Consider the following 19,267-nt stretch of genomic DNA (forward strand, 5'->3'; position numbering starts at 1 on the left):
GTGTTTATTAATATTTTCTTTGTAAATTTTGAAGCCTTTGAGGCATTTGATGTTCTTGTTTATCCCCACTTTTAATAATGGGCACATTTTCATTTGACTATTTATTATTAATTTGAGCTTTTAAAAAAATGGAAACAACCAATGCATGAAAACTTGGAAATAAATCATTATATTTCTCTGACAACTTACTACAAGAAAGATGGTGTTGGTACCTAGCCCATTCATTATATTAGTAGCAATAAACACCATTTATAAGCCACAAATTACCATACACCATGTAGTGTAGGAGTATGCCCGCTAAGATTTACAATGGGTCATTGTGGTGACAACTATCCCAAGTTGCTGCTAGACCACAACTTGACAGACAATATTTATATGAGCTTATGTCTATCCTAAAATCTAATTGGATGGATTTTCATGGAATGAACTTTTTTATCTTGTTAAAATTTTGATATTTGATGCATTTTATATCTGTTAAGTTAATGCTGAGTTGCCAAGTTGATCCTTTATGCTAGGGAGTCATTGCCAAGTTTAAGTTGTGTGGTTTCGTGCTGGATGCTATTACAGCCTACAAAATCCTGTCCTAGAATTTACTCTGCACCATTACTGAAGCATTCCGATGACCCATAAATTTTACATCTAGTTTAGAATTAGAACACTTTATCATAGGCTTAAAGGCCGTTATGTAGAAAATACAAAAAATAATCAATAGCTGTCCATCACCTTTGACCTTCTAGAGCTGTTCAGTATGATCATGTTGATTAATCATGCTAATATAACAAATATAACTCAAATGATCTAGAAGGTGAAAATTGATGCCCCTTTGATGTGTGAAATCATGTGTCAAAATCTGATTTTAAGTTGTCTCTTCTCTTTGTTTTCACAGAAGTAAAAATCTCTTTTGTTCAAACAAGTTTATGGTCAATACTGGCCATTATTACTGTTCATTGTTATGTTTACCTTTGGACCTGATATTCATGCAGTTCTCATTATTGGCTGGGCGCTTAACGACTGGTTTGCTCTCCATCACAATCGTTATGTCTGGTGGTATCATTTTTCAGGCAACTGTGCTTTTCCGACTGTGGTTGAATCATAGGTAATTTTGGCATCCTGAATATTTGATATTCAACGCCATATTTAGAATGGTACTAGATGTTTCTATGCTTTAAAGTGCCACTTGTGCTTGCATTGATGGCTTCTTAGTTGCATGGAATCTATCCGTTCAGTATCTTAGATTATGCTTGGTTTTTTCTTTAATTAAACAGCTTTGGGAGTGGAGCAATAGACTTAATCAATCTACTAGGCATGGCAGCGTTTTGGGGTTTAGGGAATGGAGTTTTTAACACACAAATAAATGCTTTGCTTGGGCTATTTTTTCCTCATGATACGGTAAGCCATTTTACTTTTTTGAATATGTAATTTGTGTTTTCTGAAAGCCAGCATTATTATAAAATGTGAATGCCAGAAATGTAATTTTCATTCTACATTTCATGATTGTTTAAAGTCAATAATTTTTTTGGTTGTCCATTTATTTTACTGAGGGAAGAGTCATGGATTAAGTATAACTTTGAATCTCCTTGGCCTCTTTGGAAGAATCCTAATTTCATCAACCCGCCCCCAAGTTGTTCTTCTCTTTTACCGAGGAGGAGTCATGGGATAAGTATAACTTTAAGCCTCCTGATCCTCTTTGGAAGTGTCCTTATTTCATCATGTTAGAAAATCAGAAAGGCAGAAAGATTTTCTTTATATTGATAATTACTTGTGATATTCTTATGTTTTCTTATGTTCCTCTTTTATCTTTAGTTCATCAAGCAATTACCAAAACAATAGCACAAAGATCACAGACACCAGATGTAGGCGGACAGCCAGGGAAAAACCCCTATCTAGGGGAAAACCCAGTCAACAACTCTTCCTTAATAATTTCATGAGATAATCTAAGACTTCTTGACCTAGAAATAGATCTCCTTCACTCCAAGTCAGCCTTTTCTTTCTTCTGTAGATGATAACCCTTCTAGCAACAACTTCGACCTAGCAGCAACAACTTTGACCTAGCAGTTAGCCCAACAAAACTTCGACCCAGCAGAATCTTCGTCCTTCCAGCAAACAGCCCAGTAAATCCACACGGGTGAGAGAGAGACAAACGCAGAAACTTCGATCTTCCTTCTTCTAGAAAATCTCCTCCTTCTTTAGCAACTTCTCACTTTTAGCTGATTTTTCTTGTGAACCAAACTTATGTGAGTGAGTGTCGTTCAAATGAATCAAACTGCTCCAGTATATAGGCTTTAGATGAGGTCAAATTACCCTGTTTGAGGCCGACTTGGTGTGGAGGTGACAAATACCTTATTTGAGTCAATAATAAATCTTTTTACATGATTCAAAAGTCCAAGAAGGGTCTCTTTTAATGGACAATGACTCTAATGACTCATTATAAATCCTAGAAGTCCTCAATGGGGACTTCGACCAAAAACATGATGACCCAAGCATGAAACCCATGCTTTAATAAGTCATAATAATAATAATAATAAATTTATTTTTCTTTCTTTTGATAAATACATTTCATTACGACTCAAATATAATTTATGAAAACCGAACCTAGTTACAATCTTCAACACATCAACCCCCCCTCCCCCCAAATAGAAAACAAAGTTAATTTCCTGCATCCCTTTCCTAAAATTCCTAGGCTCTTTCTTATGTTGAAGATGCATTTATTTTAAGTTTTACATCTCCACCTAATCTATTTCCTTCAGTCGGTTTCAATATCCATTTGAATGTTTGGGAGCTTTTAAATAATTTGAAGTGCTACACATCCTACAATAATTGAAATTGAGAGAAGTGAGGTGCTATACAACCTATAGGTTGGCGAAATTTAAAACACTTCCTTTATGTGTATGTCTGTATCTTTCAAGCTACAAAATGTCAAAAAGGTTGTCTTATTTCTCTTAATTACTATAACTTCAAAATAAAAAAAATAGGAAAAAAACCCCGACTTATTATTATATTACTTGTCATATTTAAACAACAACAACTATAATTAAAATAACATAGATCAATCTAGTGTTACTCGGAGCATCCTCCTAGGCTATACTCCCTATCCTGAAGGTTGCTCCCTAGTCTCCTTACATGCTTCCCGACCCAATATGGAGTGGCTTGCTGTAATATTCCTAATGGAAATATTAAGCGAATAACAGAAACATGCACTATAAGAAGAGATAGGAAGTTCAACACATACACAGGAAATCAAAACACAAGATAAGATAAGATAAAATAATTTTATTAATGTCCAACAAATGACCATAATAGGTCAATGGCACTGTCGGTTACAAATGATTACATTATGCAAGTCGGTGGACCAAACGGTCCCCTTTAACATTTCTATTTAAAAGCAAGAAATACATCTAAAAGTAAATGAAGAGTCAAGAAGCTTCGGATCAAAGCGCTACGATGAAGCAGCGAAGGAGAAGAGGAGGAAGAGGGGGGGGGGGGGGGGGGGGGGGGGGGGGGGCGGGGGCCCTGTCTAACCCCTACTCCTAACATTCGAGCTCGAGAGAAGAAAACTGAGAGAAGCTCGTCAAAGTCTGCTGTCTTGTGGGCATACTGGGCTGTCGTTGATGTCTCCTCGAAGTTCTGAAACGCTTCACAGGGGTGGAACTGATCCTGGAGTGCTGGCGTAGTTTGGTGGGTCGGCCCCCACGGGACCGTACTGATCTGGTTTCAGTGTCTGTGGGTCGGTCTATGATTCTTTTGGTGCCTCGCGCTGAGGGTAGTGCTCTAAAGAAGTCCGTGATCTTTTGTGTGGTGTTCGATTTGGCTGGTGGCTGAAGAAAGCGGGCCCGGAATCTGAAGGCCTCCTGGAGATAAAGTGCTAGGCATCTTTGGTCAACATATTTGAGGAAGCTGGACAGGGTCTGAGAAGACCTGAAGAGACAATGGAAACGGCCTCGGATCTCGTAGTATGCAAGGCATCCGAAGATGAAATGTCTCTGTCTCTATCTCCTGTAAGTGACAAAGCTGGTAGATCCTATCTGTTCTATCAGTGTGGTGGTCTATTTCCACCCGGAGTCTGTGAGATCCGACTCTGAGCTGTCCGAGGGGGATTCTAAGGGCATGCATCCAATGCTGGAACGTGTATTGGGGTTTGATGATGAGCCCATCCTTGATCTCCAAGCAATGTTCCGCGTAAAAGGCCATTTTAGGGCGCAACCCATTGGGAGGGTTGGTCCATGTAATCTGAATGTAACGTTTGTAAATATCTTCCTTAATGATTTTATTCAGCTCTTGCTGATTGGGAAGGAGGTGGCCTGGAGCATTCAGAGAGTATTGAAAAGGAGGGAGACGCTCAATCTGGATTCCTGAAGCCTCCAGAATCTCTGTCACACCGGTGTACCAACATTTGGATCGGCCTGTCTGTAAACGGGCGATGTTCTCCGAGGAGCAATATGCTAAATATGGGTATCTGTCATGACCCTCCCTCACTTCTGCCAGGCCACAGAGTCTGTGCAGGAGTGACACTAGCCTGAATATCACCTCTAGGCGGAAAGGTTGAGCCCCGAACTCGGGTAGAAGGATGTGCTGGGGAACTGTCTGCTTGCACCTAATAAAACTGCGTAGAAGGAGAATCTGGACACGTTCCACTGAAGCCCAACCTGATTCTAGGAGAGAGGGGCCCCAAATTTCTGAGCCATAAAGCACTGTGGGTCGAACCAAAGTATCCATGATGCGCATTTTGGACGAGATGTCCTAGAAATGGTGTCGGAAACACTGTCTCTCCAGAAGGGCTAGGGAGCCATACCCTTTGTTGATCCGAGGCTGAAGGGCTGGCCGCAAGCTGAATCGAGGTCCTGAAAACTGAACTCCCAAATATGTATAGGTGCTGACAATCTCGATCTCTTCTCCTTTGAATAGGAAATGTAAATCAGAGGTTTTCTTGACTCCATTGAAGATAATCACTTTGGTTTTGCCCAAGTTTACAGTGAGATGCCTCCGGTCAGAAAAGGTACGAGCGCATCCAACCGTCTCTGAAGGCCTTCATGGGAGGAGGCAATGAGGACAATATCGTCTGCAAAAAGAAGGATGGAAATTAGGACCTGGTTAAGAAAACATCCATCCGTATCCTGAGTATGCTCCCGGAGAAAGGACTCAAGTTCATCGATATAGATCCAGAACAGAGTAGGAGAAAGGGGGCATCCTTGCTTGACTCCAATGGTGCTTCGAATAAAATCCGACATTCCTCTGACTGTGCGGAGACGACCAAGGACGGCCTCATATAGGCGCATGATAGCATTTAGGAGAGTAGAGGAAATGCCAATCTCGCTTAGCCTTTGAAAAAGATCTTCCCTTGGGACTGAGTCAAAAGCTTTCCGGAAGTCTACAAAACAACAATACACTTTAGAAGACCGATGCCTGGCCTCCTCGATTACCGCACGGAGAGTAAGGATGTGGTCGATCGTCTGGTGACCTGGGCGGAATCCTGCTTGGCCCTTGGCCCTGAGTTGTCTTTGCTCGAGGAAGTGGGAGAGTTTCCTGTGGAGTGCAGTGGCATACAACTTGGGGAATGTGTGCCCAACCATGATTGTCCTGTAGTTGTTGGGGTCGGAAGTGGGCCCTGACTTGTGGATCGGGTATATAATGTGGTGTGACCAGCTGTCTGGAAATCCATCTTGAACCACCTGGTTGAAAAGGTCCACCAGATTTCCTACTAGGGGGTGAAGTCCATGCTTGAAGAACTCTGCCTGGAAACCTTCTTCGTCTGCTGCCCTGCTGCTATTCATTGTCCATATTGCTTCTCTGATATCTTTGTCGGAGAAAAGATGGCAGGAGGTGGGGGGGGAAGTAACCTGAATCAGAGGCTGCCCAGGGATGTCATACAGCTGGGAGGTGTGAGAAAACATTGAGGTAGGATCAAGGTCAATAGGGGTAGGTGAGTGCCGGGAAAGGATGGTTCCCCAGAAATCCTTAGGTGAGCGAATGAGGAGAGTAGAAAGAACTTGTCTCCTATGGGCAATGAAAAGGCGCTTCTTGCGGCGAAGGAGGCGACGATAAGTAGAACAAAGGTCTGGGTATGTAGGCAAAGAGTTCCCGAAGGCGTGACAGAGGTCTTGATGCAAAGACTTGCAATCTTGGTCATACCAGTTGTTCATAGGGCATTTTCTTGGCTTGCGGAAGGTGGTGGCTGAGCGAGTGGAGAAAGGGAAGGATTGGGGCGCAGCTTTCTAGATAGCATAAGAGAGACACTGATATTTGTCCTTGGCGGAGCTGAGAGAGGTGAATTGGGACATCGATGGGAGTTTCTGTCTAAGGATAGAGGAGAAGAGATCAGGGTCACCCTCTTCAAATCGGAAGGTGGTTCTAGGGGGGCTACGGGGGAGAGTAGGGGGTGGATTTGGGAAATCAAACTGCAGTGAGAGTGAGAGGAGTGCGTGGTCCGCGAGAGGGATGGAGGTGATCGAGAATTTTTTAATGTAAGGGAGGAGATTTGGATTTGCAATAGCGTAGTCGACCACACTTGCCCCGCCTCCAAAAGGTCTGCAGGTAAAGAAGTGCGAGGAAGGGAAACAAGGTAGGCCATTCAAAATTATCAGCTCATGAGATTCTCCCAACTGTAATAGATACCTCCCGTAGGTTGTGGTGGGTCCCAAGTGATCCTCAAAGGTCCGGTGCATGCCAATCATGGTTGGGTCAATCCCCCTAGTGCAAAATATATCTTCTGTCCTGTCGTGTATAGGGGTCTGGAGATCTTTGGTCCGGGCGTTGAAGTCTCCCATGAGAATTACGTCCCCTACTGTCGAAAACCTGGTGATGTCAGAGTACAGGTCTGTAAAGGGGTCTCCATCTGAGCTATTGTGAATAGCGTAGGAGGATAGATAGGTGGAAAGTAACAGATTGCGACATAAATGTCTCTCGGTGGTGATGTTCTGGCTCTGATATGGATCCACAGGAATCTGGCATGCTCATCTGTCGCAGCGACTGAAACTCTGCTCCTGAGGCTATCATGGACAAGGCAAGCAACACCCCCTGATCCTCTGACACCTCCTGAACTCTGTGTCTCCTGTCTGCTAACTGCGGTCCACTGGTATCCTGTAATGTCAGGGAGAGGACGGATTGGGCTCGCATGAGTCTCGGTAACTAGGAGGATGTCTACTGAGCTAAGGGCTTCATAAAGTAGGCCTGGTGAGGACCAAAAGGAGCCATTGCCATTCCAGCAGTTAACTGAGAGATCCGTGCCCCGTCTCCTCTCCGCTCGGGCCCATCATTTGGAGTTACTTGAGTGGGATACCCATCCAGGGGGGAAGGTGTCCCGAATAACTGCTCGAAGATTTCTAATCACTGTCCATTTCCCTGCCTGTCTTGCCGTTGCAACCTGCATCCTAGCTTGTTTCAGTTCAACTACTTGAGTTCTTGTGAGGTCTTCATCCAAGAACACTTTATTCGGGAGAGAAAATAGCTTTCGCTTGGCACGGAGTACCCGAAGTCTATCCGAGGAGTTACGGAATCTGAGGAAGAGGGTAGAGTCCTGTCCGATCCAGGCTTTGTTCAAATTTATGTCTGGTATGTCAAGAGTGTTGCATAGAAATCTGTTCCCCAGTTCCATGGGGTCTGTAGAGGGGGGAGGTGTAGGGAGTCCTCTTACTTTAAGATTTAATTCTTTTGCTCTTCGAGTTCTTTCCTCCACTAGTTTTGCCTGTACTACTTCCTCCACTGCTATGAGCGGAGGGGCCTTATCCTTTCCTTTGACCACCTGTGCCCATGTGTTGATATGCGAATCCGTTTCCCTTTTAAGGGACATTTGTTGGGACTTGATTTCCCCCTGTTTACTTTTAAGATCTCTGATCTCTGCCTATAAGGCCTCGTCGGAGCTCTTTCCTGCACATTGTTCTCGGTATTCCTGTAGTGTTTTTCTGATAAATGCATTGTCTTCCTCTACCGACAAAACTCTGTTCGATAAGGTGCCGATTTCAGCACACAGTTCGCGATTTTCTGTCTCTAGGTGTTCCATTTTCCTCATTAGGAGTTTAATTTGGGATGTCCAGAGAGTAAAATTTGTTTCTAATGCAATATCGGTGGGGCTGTATATGTTCTCATCTTTAATGTGGCACTGCTGTAAATACTTCAGTGGACCTCTGTTGTTGAAATCTGGCGTTTCAGCTTCCCCGGGGTCCTTTTTGTGTTGTTGTTCTGTCATGGTGGCGACCTGTACTTTACAATGGCACCCCGCTGCATTCAGGACAAAATTGAAATCACCAAAATTTGTCAAAAACCAGGACAATGGACAGTTTGGAGCAACGGGACGGAGGTCCGTGGCTGTAGGAAGGCTGCGGGAGGCTTATCGGAAAGAAACAGATTGCGGGAGCCAGCAAACGGGTGAGTTGGGAGGGTTATGGGAGTTACGGGAGACGGGTTGAGGATGGGACGAGACGGAAGAGGCAGACGGCAATGGGTAGAGCAGAGGCGGCTGCGGGGAGAGCAGAGGCGGCTGCGGAGAGAGGAAATGCACCAAAACTCTGAGCCATTTTATTTATGTTGACCAGAATGGAGTACAATGAGTATGGAAATAGGAACTTGAGCTTGCTACAACAAGCTAGGCGAAACCTAGGTTGGAATTATGATACCCAATTACTGGAATGACTCCACCAAAAACCTCTGCGCTGATCCAGTAAATTATTGCCACTGCTGTTTTAGGTGAACTGAGATTTCGGCCCTTAAATATACTCCAAAAATTCTGCAAAATTAAATATAGGGTCTCCACACTAGGGCCAACAAAACCCAGAAATATTGCATGGACCCAAGTGGTGGAAATGGTCCCGAGATAAACTGCGTCCTCCTTCAATAATTTCTGCTGCTGACTGTTTAATGGAACTAGGAATTATACCCTTAGAAGTGCTAAGAAAATTCTGTAAAATTAATCCTAGCCTCCTCTCACCAAACCTACAAAAACCCAGAAAAGGTTTGGGCTGAATCCATCGACTCCTGATGACCCCCAACAAGTGTGAATTACGCAATTTGGCCAGAAAATGCACCATAGAATGGAAGTGCTGTAGGATGCCCAAAATATGACACTGAAAACCTCCCAAAGTCCCGCAAAGATCCCCTCTGGAAAATGCCTGATTTCTCCAACCCAAATCTCCTTGAAAAGAAGTCACCTCTTGTTCCTGCGCAAACTTGAGCCAGTGAGCTTTGCGCACTATCAAAATGAGGGGAAATTTGTCCCAAATTATGACCTCACTCGCTTCCCTACAAAATGCTACAAATCTCCGGCCTTAACTATGAAGAATGTCTTAGCAAAATCCTGGAGTCCCCAACCAACTGCAGCTACTCCAAATGATGTGCCATGAACTCCTTCTGTGCCTGGGAAATGCGCATAGTTGGGAAAACTCCTGCAATAAAGCGCAAGGAAAGCCCTGAATTGGACTTCCAACTTACCTCACTAGGGAGACACTCGAAGTTCTCCGAAATGAGGGTGGAATTCCCGCTTGGAATTCCTGGTGCTAAACAACACTTTTCTTCTTATGCTAAACAACCCCAAGAGAAGATGGAATGTGAAATGTAATAGTCAAACGCTGATTAGCAAATGAGTCCATCTTCTTTTTATAATTTTTCCCCGTGCTTCTAGACGCCTTTTTTAATTATTATTTTATTGGTGGGGGCCATTTTCCACTAAGTGACTTTTGCCTCCATTTTAATAAATAATAATTTGCTGCCGATCTCCAGTAAAATAATACTTGGCACCTTTCTCCAAAATAATATTTGCCCCTTTACTTAATATCACCAAAATTAGGCAAAATTCCCATGGTCACAAAATTGGGGATATTACAGTCCTCCCTGCCAAAAATTGCTTGTCCTCAAGCAATGCCGGAACAAGCGCCCCCTCTGACTGCTAATCACCACTATCATCACCAGTAATACCAGGGTCCCAAATGTGCCACTGATTCATTCCTGATCTCTACACTGTCTGATCATGAAGGAATCTCTCAATACAAGGATCCCAAGGCATCCTGAGAAATGTGAAGCACCCTTTGCTTCACTCGCCATCCAACCAGGTATAAGTTCCAGAAGCCCTTTTCATACTATCAATAAGTAGAGCATCATGATAATGTAGGACTCTGTCCAACTCTCCATGAAGCTGCCCTACCAAGTAGTCCACCTCATGCACACCAAGAGTAAACTCCTGAAGATACAATACAATCTCTGTGGGGATGAAGTCTCTCCTGCATGAGATCCTCCTGATATCCTCCTGCTGACCAACCTGCCATGCTTATGAATTCCCCCACGTCATTAGTGAGTCACTGAAGCCCAATGGAAAGTATGAGTGATCTCCCCCTATACCGTCCTACTCCTGCAAACCATCACCATCGAGTTTGCCAACCGCCATCTCGATAATGTGCCAATACAATATTTGGAGGCCAGACACATACTGGAAAGTTGCTTTAGCCACACATGCTATTCTTTGCTCATGCATGGTCCTGACGTGCCCTGTGGAAAGAGTGACACATGTCTTCCTCGTGACCAGTTCCCTAGGTGTAGGCTCACAAATGAACGATATGCCACCCCTGCAGATGATCACCTCATCCCCCAACCTATGGCTATCAACTCGTGCACCGACCCAATGCCATCGCTGAGAAGCCTCTCCCCTAGTGCGTTGAGTGTCATCCCAATTTCTCGGGTGAGCTCCCTATACCCTGCTACTCACGCTCAGTGTCAAAGCACAACAACCAAATCGTTTGTGCCTGTAAGTGATGTATAAGTGGGACAGACGTGTGCATCCCCATGGATACCATCAAGTATCACTCCTCTGTGTCCCCATCAATCCTGAGTGAACTACACCCAAAGGTATTCCTGGTGTCTTCGTGCATAACTCTCCCTAGAGGCAACCCTCCAAGACCTCGCTGTGCAACACCATATGCCCCTGCATCCCACTGAATATCCCTGTACTCCTCGACTTGACACTGTACCCTGCAGCCTATCCCTGTACACCACTGGATACCCTATGCTATTGCTGTACCGTATCGTATCTTGCCTTTGTCACTGTACTTGGCAGTCCCCACGTGTACTCGATGCGATGTGAGTTGCTCAATGCAAACCAACATGCTACATGAAACAACCATGCATCTCCATGCTCCTCTGCAGGCCATTGCTCATCACTGCATTCCTTTATACAACATTGGATGCTAGGTTCTAAAATTGGGTCTGTATGCATCAAATCACATCTCTCTGCATAACACTGGACTCTGTGGCATATTGTTAAGTTATGGTATGTTCTATGCTTATAACAGTTTACTTCTTTTTCTTATTATATTCCACCGATTAGCAATCACATGTACATAAAGTAAAGTGCAGATAGAACATTAAACGATCGACAGAAAACAAGCCAAGACAAGAGACACAAGATGTGGCGGCTAGCCAGGGACAAACCCCACAATGTGTGGGGAAACCCTTTGATCAAATCTTCTTTTATCTTCAATAATTTAGCAGAGAGAAATAGTACAATAAATCTGATTCATATCAGCAGTAGCAAATCTTAGATCAGTAGCATCAGCATTAGCGGCTTCATTATCAAACTAGGGCAGACCATATCTCACAAACCGACAGTCGGATTGACTTCATTCCACCAGCAAAAGTTTCGGCTTCCAGAGGAGGTTCAGATGAACCTACATCGCAGTTCAGATGAACCTACATCGCAGTTCAGATGAGGAGATCTTCTAGGCCACGCAAGTCAATCTTTACTTCTGCAGTTGCAGCTTCAGTTTCAGCAGTTTCCGGCTTCAAACTAGGGCAGTGGATATCTTGCAAACCGTTCGTCGGATTGACTTCATTCCACCACCAAAAGTTGCGGCTTTCAAAGGAGGTTTAGATGAATCTACAGCGCAGTTCCAAAGAGGAGATCTTCTAGGCCACGCAAGTCAATATTTACTTCTGTAGTTGCAGCTTCAAATTCAACAGCTTCCGGCTTCACATGTGTGAGAGAGAGAGACCCATTTCAGCGCAGTAGAGAAGAGACTCATATCTGCACAGTAGAGAGAGAGAGATGTGATGAGATGAGTGAGTCTAAATGAGGAAAAGTCCTCTTATATTTATACACAACGTTGGTGGGTGAATAGATGCGACTGTTGGGCTTCTGAGCCTACATGAGTTGTAGGTCAGCTTGATAATAATTCCATAATCAAAATAAATTCATATCTCCATGAATACTTATCGGAATTGGATGATCTTTATATCAATCCTACACCTCTCGACGAGAGGAATTTAATAAAAATATTATTAGCCATGAATAAGATGACCTACATGAAGTTTTGCCCTAGTTGCCAATTTTAACACTCCCTCTCAACCATGGAGAACTTCATCTACAATCTATCGGTCATTACTATTCATCCATCAAATGCACTGCCTTGTACAGCTTGACCGTTGCCCTGCTCTGCTCTATTTTGCCTGTTCTGCTTTGTCTTGTTCTGCCCTGCACTGATCTGTACTGTTTTGTTCTGTTCTGCTCTGCTCTTGCATTGTTCTGTTCTACTCTGCTTTTGTCCGAATTATGAAGAAGAAGAAATGATCGAGGATGTATCATACTGACTCAAAGTCAGTCTCAGAGTATGTACCACTGGTCCCAGACCAGTCTCAACCAACCCAAAGTCAGCGTCATAGTGAGTACAACTCCAATGGTCCCAGACCAATATCATCCTCCACTGACTCAAAGTCAGTCTCAGAGTATGTACCACTGATCCCAGATGAGTCTCAACCGACCTGAAGTCAGCGTCATAGTATGGTACAACTCCTACCACTGGTCCCAGACCAGTATCATTGATCCCAGATCAATGGAGGTCATCCTAGCGTAGGGAGTACGGTAGATACAATGATGCGTCCATCGGTCTACTATGGTACCTAACTTCATTTCCCTACTCATTGATCAGATGAGAGGTACTTCCCATGAGTCCCAGACTGCATGGGTAGGATGCCTCGACAGGAGAACTAATCAATCCTGTCCTCACAGGAGAACACATCAATCCTGCTACAATTGCCATGGAGAACACATCAATCCAGGCTTCCATGGAGAACACATTAATCCAGGCCTCACAGGAGAACTAATCATCCTGCTACATAGGAGAGCGAATCATCTTGTTCCACAAGAGAGCGAATCATCTTGTCCCACAAGAGAGCGAATCATCTTGTTCCAGTGTGCATCACCAGGGGAGGGTGATTCACCCTGTGGTCATATGTTGCTCCAGTAGGAACCGCAAGCCCTCAGAGCTCCCAGAGCTCAATGTATGCAACATGCAGGACCCTTGTACAAGGGTTTCTTGTCGACTCCAAGTCGTTTGGGAAAATCACATATTAGATCTTTCCTCGGGGCTTTGACAAGGTGTATCAACCTGTACATCATCTTAATGTGATGGAGCTTCCTTGCTCATCGACTTACCATATCCCAGATGATGTCTATCTGTTGGAGCAGTTGACGAATACGGGATTCCTCAATAATCGAATCCCACCTCTGGTTGTTACAGAGAATCACAGTGGTATCCAATGTAAATCCAAACAACTCACTGAAGAGCTTTCGCAACCAGACTGCCTCACACGAGGTTATGCTAGCAACAATATATCCTGCTTCAGCAGTGCTCAAAGCCACTGACTTCTGCTTCCTGCTCATCCAGGATATCGAAGCAGATCCCAAGATGAAACAGTACCCGGAAGTTCTCTTACGGTCCACCACACTGCTTGCCCAATCAACATCAGTCTATCCAAGTAGTCTCACATCTTCGACAGTGTATCTTAATCCATGAGAGATTGTGTCCTAAAGACATCTCAGAAGATTCCTGGCATCAATCCAGTGAGGCTCAACCAAATATGAGCTCACAATGCTAACTGCAAAACATATGTTCGGACGGAGGTTCACCAAGAACATCAATGCGAATGAGTTTTTGAAACTCAGAGGCATTTCCCAAGTCTGGTCCGACATCACTACCATATAACTTCTAAAAGTTAAGATCCTCGAGGTAGTCACAAGCTTGCAGTCCATCATACCGAATCTTTCCAATATATTTACCACATATTTTCCTTGAGATAGGAAAATTTCCCTTGGCTTCTGCCACACTTCAAGTCCTTGGTCCTTCATTTCAAATTCAGAGGCCAGCTCCCTCTTACATTTGTGAATGAGAGGGTCTGCACCTGTTAGAAAGTGGTCATCCACATATAATACCATTATGAGAGGCTTGTCATCTTCAACCTTAAAGTAAAGGTTAGGATCGGCTTCACTCCTAGTGAATCCCAGCTTCTTCAAGTAGCTATCGATCCTCTCATACCATGCTCGGGGTGCTTGCTTCAGCCCATAGAGAGATTTCTTCAACCTGCATACATGAGATTTTCGATCATAAATCTCAAATCCTTCGGGTTGCTCCACATAGACCTCTTCTTTGATCGAGCCATGCAAGAACGCAGTCTTGATATCCATCTGATGTAGGTTCCATCCTTGTGAAGCGGCAAGGGCTATGATCGAGCGGATGGTCGTATATCTGGCAACAGGTGCAAATATCTCATCATAGTCTATATCTTCCTTTTGGGAGAAACCTCGAGCAACAAAACGAGCCTTATACTTTTCCGTGCTTCCATCTGCTGCATGATTTATCTTGTAAAGCCATTTGGAAGTAACAACAGTCTTGTCCTGGGGTCTGGGAACTACTTCCCAAACATCATTCTTTATGATAGACTCATATTCTTCGGTCATAGCATCCTTCCATACTTGATGCTTGACGGCATCTGAGAATGACGAAGGCTCATTTTGTATGATCGTGCTGATGATGGTCAGGTATCCTTGATACCTATGGGTTTCTTACTTTCACGAAAGGTTCCTCGGGGTGCAGCATGTCCTTCAGCATCATCAAGTAACCCCTTAAGCCATGAAGGCCTCTTCCTAGAAGAGGAAGGCTCATATGGAGGAGGATCAATCGGATCCATGGGTTCTTCTACATCAGGCATTGATTCATCATCCTTTTCTTTCGGTTCCCTGGTGTCGGCTTCTTGAGAGCTCCTCAAAGTCGGAAGATTGATCACCTTGCTGAGAGCCATATCTTCGTCAAAGGTGACATCATGATATGACTTCCCTTTGACCGGCTACATAGATTCTATAGCCTTTAGTATTTTCACCATTGCCCACGAAAATTCCCTTCTTTCCAGATGCTCCCAATTTATTTCTTTTCTCTTTCGGCACATGAAAGTATACAAGGCTTCCAAAAATTTTAAAATGAGAAACATCAGGTTTCTTACCGGTGAATTTTTCTTCAGGAGTCTTGGAACCCAATGCTTGATGAGGGCATCGATTTTGTACATATACGGCAGTGTTTGCAGCTTCAGCCCATAGAAACTTAGGAAGACTTTGATCATGTAGCATGGCCCGGACAACTTCCATAATTGTGCGGTTCTTCCTTTCTGCCACACCATTTTATTCAGGAGTATATGGTGTAGTAGTCTCCCTCTTGATGCCAGCCTCTTTACAAAAATCATGGAACTCATTAGATTCATATTCAGTCCCATTGTCAGTTCTTAAGATCTTGATCTTCTTTTCAGTTTGATTCTCGATTAGGGCTTTGAAGCGTCGGAACCAAGGGAACACTTCATCCTTCTTTTTCAAGAAGTATATCCAGGTCTTTTGAGAATGGTCATCTGTCCTCTTCTTTGATTTCCCGCATTCCTTTTTCCTTTGATGTTGAATTTTCCATTCCTTCGATTACCATGAGAGGGATTTTGATCATCGTCACGGTGAGAGTCTTTCTATCAGAGCATTCCCTTACATAGTGACCTGCTTTATTGCAAATGAAACATCGTCCTTTTCTTCCACCCTTAAATCCAACCTTTCTTTTCGATTTAGACCCAGAATTATTTCTTTTCTTAGCATGAGAAGAAAAAGCAGCAGGAGGACCTTTAGGCAAGGGCATTTCCTGCTCTTCTACCCTTGTTTGTTCTTGAATGCATCTAGCCATTAATTCCTCGAAACTAGGAATTACATTATTGTTCAGAAGAGTAGTCCTGAACACATACCATTCAGATGGTAATCCTCCGAGAGTTGTGAGTGCCATTTCTCTGTCAGTAATGGTTTCCCCAATAGATAGGAGATCGTTCTTGATCTCGGTGATTCTTAAGAAGTATGCTTGCATACTTTCATCTTTACCCTTCTTGATTTCCCTCAACTTATTTCTAAGAAACAAAACTTGATTTGCATCATTAACTTTAAATAAACTCACTAGTCTGTCGTAGATTTCCTTGGAGGTGTCTAGATCAGAGATGTAGGCCACCAAGCGCTTGTCGATAGAGTCCCGGATGATCTTCTTTGTTTTGACTTCTCCATTTTTCCATTTGTTCCAGGCAGCAGCAGATGCATTTGATGAAGGCTCATCAATATTGCCTCTTACATGGTCCAGCACTCCTTGATCTTCAAGGGTTAGATCGATAGACATCTTCCATCCGTGATAGTCAGCTTTCTCACGGAGCTTGTCTTCGGCAGGAAAGAGTGTTGAGGACCCCATAATTCTTTTAGGATAGCCTTGCCAATCTTCTCTTCAATGATTGCTCTTGCTCTTGCTCGGGCTTTGTCTTCACCTCAACTCTGATACCATGTTAAGTTATGGTATGTTCTATGCTTATAACAGTTTACTTCTTTTTCTTATTATATTCCACCGATTAGCAATCACATGTACATAAAGTAAAGTGCAGATAGAACATTAAACGATCGACAAAAAACAAGCCAAGACAAGAGACACAAGATGTGGCGGCTAGCCAGGGACAAACCCCACAATGTGTGGGAAAACCCTTTGATCAAATCTTTTTTTATCTTCAATAATTCAATAGAGAGAAATAGTACAATAAATCTGATTCATATCAGCAGTAGCAAACCCTAGATCAGTAGCATCAGCATTAGCGACTTCATTATCAAACTAGGGCAGACCATATCTCACAAACCGACAGTCGGATTGACTTCATTCCACCACCAAAAGTTTCGGCTTCCAGAGGAGGTTCAGATGAACCTACAGCGCAGTTCAGATGAGGAGATCTTCTAGGCCACGCAAGTCTTTACTTCTGCAGTTGCATCTTCAGTTTCAGCAGTTTCCGACTTCAAACTAGGGCAATCGATATCTTGCAAACCGTTCGTCAGATTGACTTCATTCCACCACCAAAAGTTGCGGCTTTCAAAGGAGGTTCAGATGAACCTACAACGCAGTTCCAAAGAGGAGATCTTCTAGGCCACGCAAGTCAATATTTACTTCTGCAGTTGCAGCTTCAAATTCAACAGCTTCCGGCTTCACATGTGTGAGAGAGAGAGACCCATTTTAGCGCAGTAGAGAAGAGACTCATATCTGCACAGTAGAGAGAGAGATGTGATGACATGAGTGAGTCTAAATGAGGAAAAATCCTCTTATATTTATACACAACGTTGGTGGGTGAATAGATGCGACTGTTGGGCTTCTGAGCCTAAATGAGTTGTAGGTCGGCTTGATAATAATTCCGTAATAAAAATAAATTCATATCTCCATGAATACTTATCGGAATTGGATGATCTTTATATCAATCCTACACCTCTCGACGAGAGGAATCTAATAAAAATATTATTAACCATGAATAAGATGACCTACATTAAGTTTTGCCCTGGTTGCCAATTTTAACACATATCTCTGTTGACCCCTGGGTACCACTGCCTATCTTCGTATCACCTAATAACGTATACCATCCCACATGCGCCAACACATCCACCACTCTTCTAGTAAGCCTTCCACGATGTGAGCTATATCTCCTCATCTCCCCAGATAGACCTGAGCGACCTAACTCCTCACATGCTAACGTGAATGACACTACTAATCCTATCCTTAGTAGCTCCTGTGTCCAATATATACCAATGAGAGAGCTGTGAAAATTCAAGAATCCCACCCGAATCACCTACTGCAACAATTGATTAAACTTCTCCTATTTGTTAATTTCTGAAACAAATTATTTACCGTTTCCTATAGCAAATATCGAAGCTAACACATTGCAACCTTCACTTAATTAATTAATTTGCCCAAAATAAGAACAGAACAAATAAAGAAATATGCACAAGTGATAGTATTTTTTGGACAAATGTCCCCGGAAAAACCCAATGTGGAAAAACCCAATGCGGGAAAACTGGTGCCGCAGTTCTGAGGCTTTTATATTATTAAGCAGTAGTTTTTGAATACAACTCTGGATGCCCTTCCGGCAATCTAGTTACAGAGAAAATAAACTGGCAAAAAAACTTAGTGAGATTACCTCACTCTACCCGGCAATTCCGGCTGATTCGACAGCTGAACCAACTGTCCCCAGCTATCTCTGCATTGGCCCTGCGTCAGCGTAAACGGGCTCTGCGTCAACCCAACTGGGAAACGTCTGCCCTTTGGAGCAGTTTCCAGCCCTCTTGGCTTAGAAATTTTAGCTCCCCAACAGATTTCAGATTTCTGCACTGGAAGACCGCGTTGATTCTGCGTGAGCCCTTCTGGCTCTACGTCAGCTCTGCGTGTGCCCTTCTGGCCCAGCGTCAACCCCTCCTGGGTCTGCGTTGTCTCCCCCCGGTGTCTATCTGCCTCTCTGCTGTTGATCCTGGGTCCTGGAGAAGATACTCCAACCCAACTATCCCTGGCCCTCACTGTAAAAGCTCACTATCGAAAATCTCCCAGCAGCTGCTCTGCTTTAGAAAATTGATTCTCTGAACTCTCAATGTGTTTCCAAATGACCCTCAAGCCTCCTTAAATAATCTCCTCGTTGACATTCAACGAGCCAAATTAAAAGCTAATCAATGGCTATGATCATTTCTGCTTGATCCTTGTCTTCTTTTAGATGCTACTTGATCCTGCTTCATTTTTGTTGATTTGGGGCAGCATTGGATGTGCTCTAGCCATGAAAATTGTTGGAGAGGCTAAAGCACATGAGATCTCCAAGACCCAGAAATTGTTTTGGAAAATTCCATCTGGATGAAGAGTTATTGAAATAATTAATATTTTTAATGTGTTACTAAGTCTAAACTTAGGAAAATAAAAATATTACTGGGTAATAATAAAGATAAGGATGAGAAGCTTCTAAAAGATGAAGATCAAGTCTATTTTAATCTTAGCTATTGCTTAGGGACTTAATCTCGATCGTTGATTCATCAACAGGAAAAGTATAAGAGAAGACTTGAGGGTTAGTTGGAGAGACACTGAGGGAGACCAGTCAGTTTGATTTCTGGAGCGGGGCTTGCTGAGAAAGTCGAACTAAAAGACTGGATTGCAACAAGAGGTAGCAATTG

The 19,267-nt window shown here is 43.4% G+C and overlaps 1 protein-coding gene across 4 annotated transcripts in view; it reads left to right on the forward strand.

The window, feature by feature from the left end:
• Positions 1-19,267, forward strand: part of LOC149186511 (Major facilitator superfamily protein) — a 227,059-nt gene that overhangs the window by 104,959 nt on the left and 102,833 nt on the right. For 3 of the 4 annotated variants that reach the window (XM_089411018.1, XM_089411020.1, XM_089411017.1), the window contains 2 exons: positions 984-1,096; positions 1,266-1,389. In XM_089411018.1, coding sequence (XP_089267144.1) covers positions 984-1,096; positions 1,266-1,389 — 237 coding nt within the window. Of the gene's footprint in view, positions 1-983; positions 1,097-1,265; positions 1,390-19,267 lie in introns of those variants that run through there. The other variant, XM_089411019.1, reaches the window with a different exon arrangement.

The sequence above is a fragment of the Pinus tabuliformis genome, chromosome 3_1 (assembly GCF_031772625.1).
Source record: "Pinus tabuliformis cultivar Carrire ecotype Pingquan chromosome 3_1, CPIR1, whole genome shotgun sequence".
NCBI classification, from domain to species: domain Eukaryota; kingdom Viridiplantae; phylum Streptophyta; class Pinopsida; order Pinales; family Pinaceae; genus Pinus; species Pinus tabuliformis.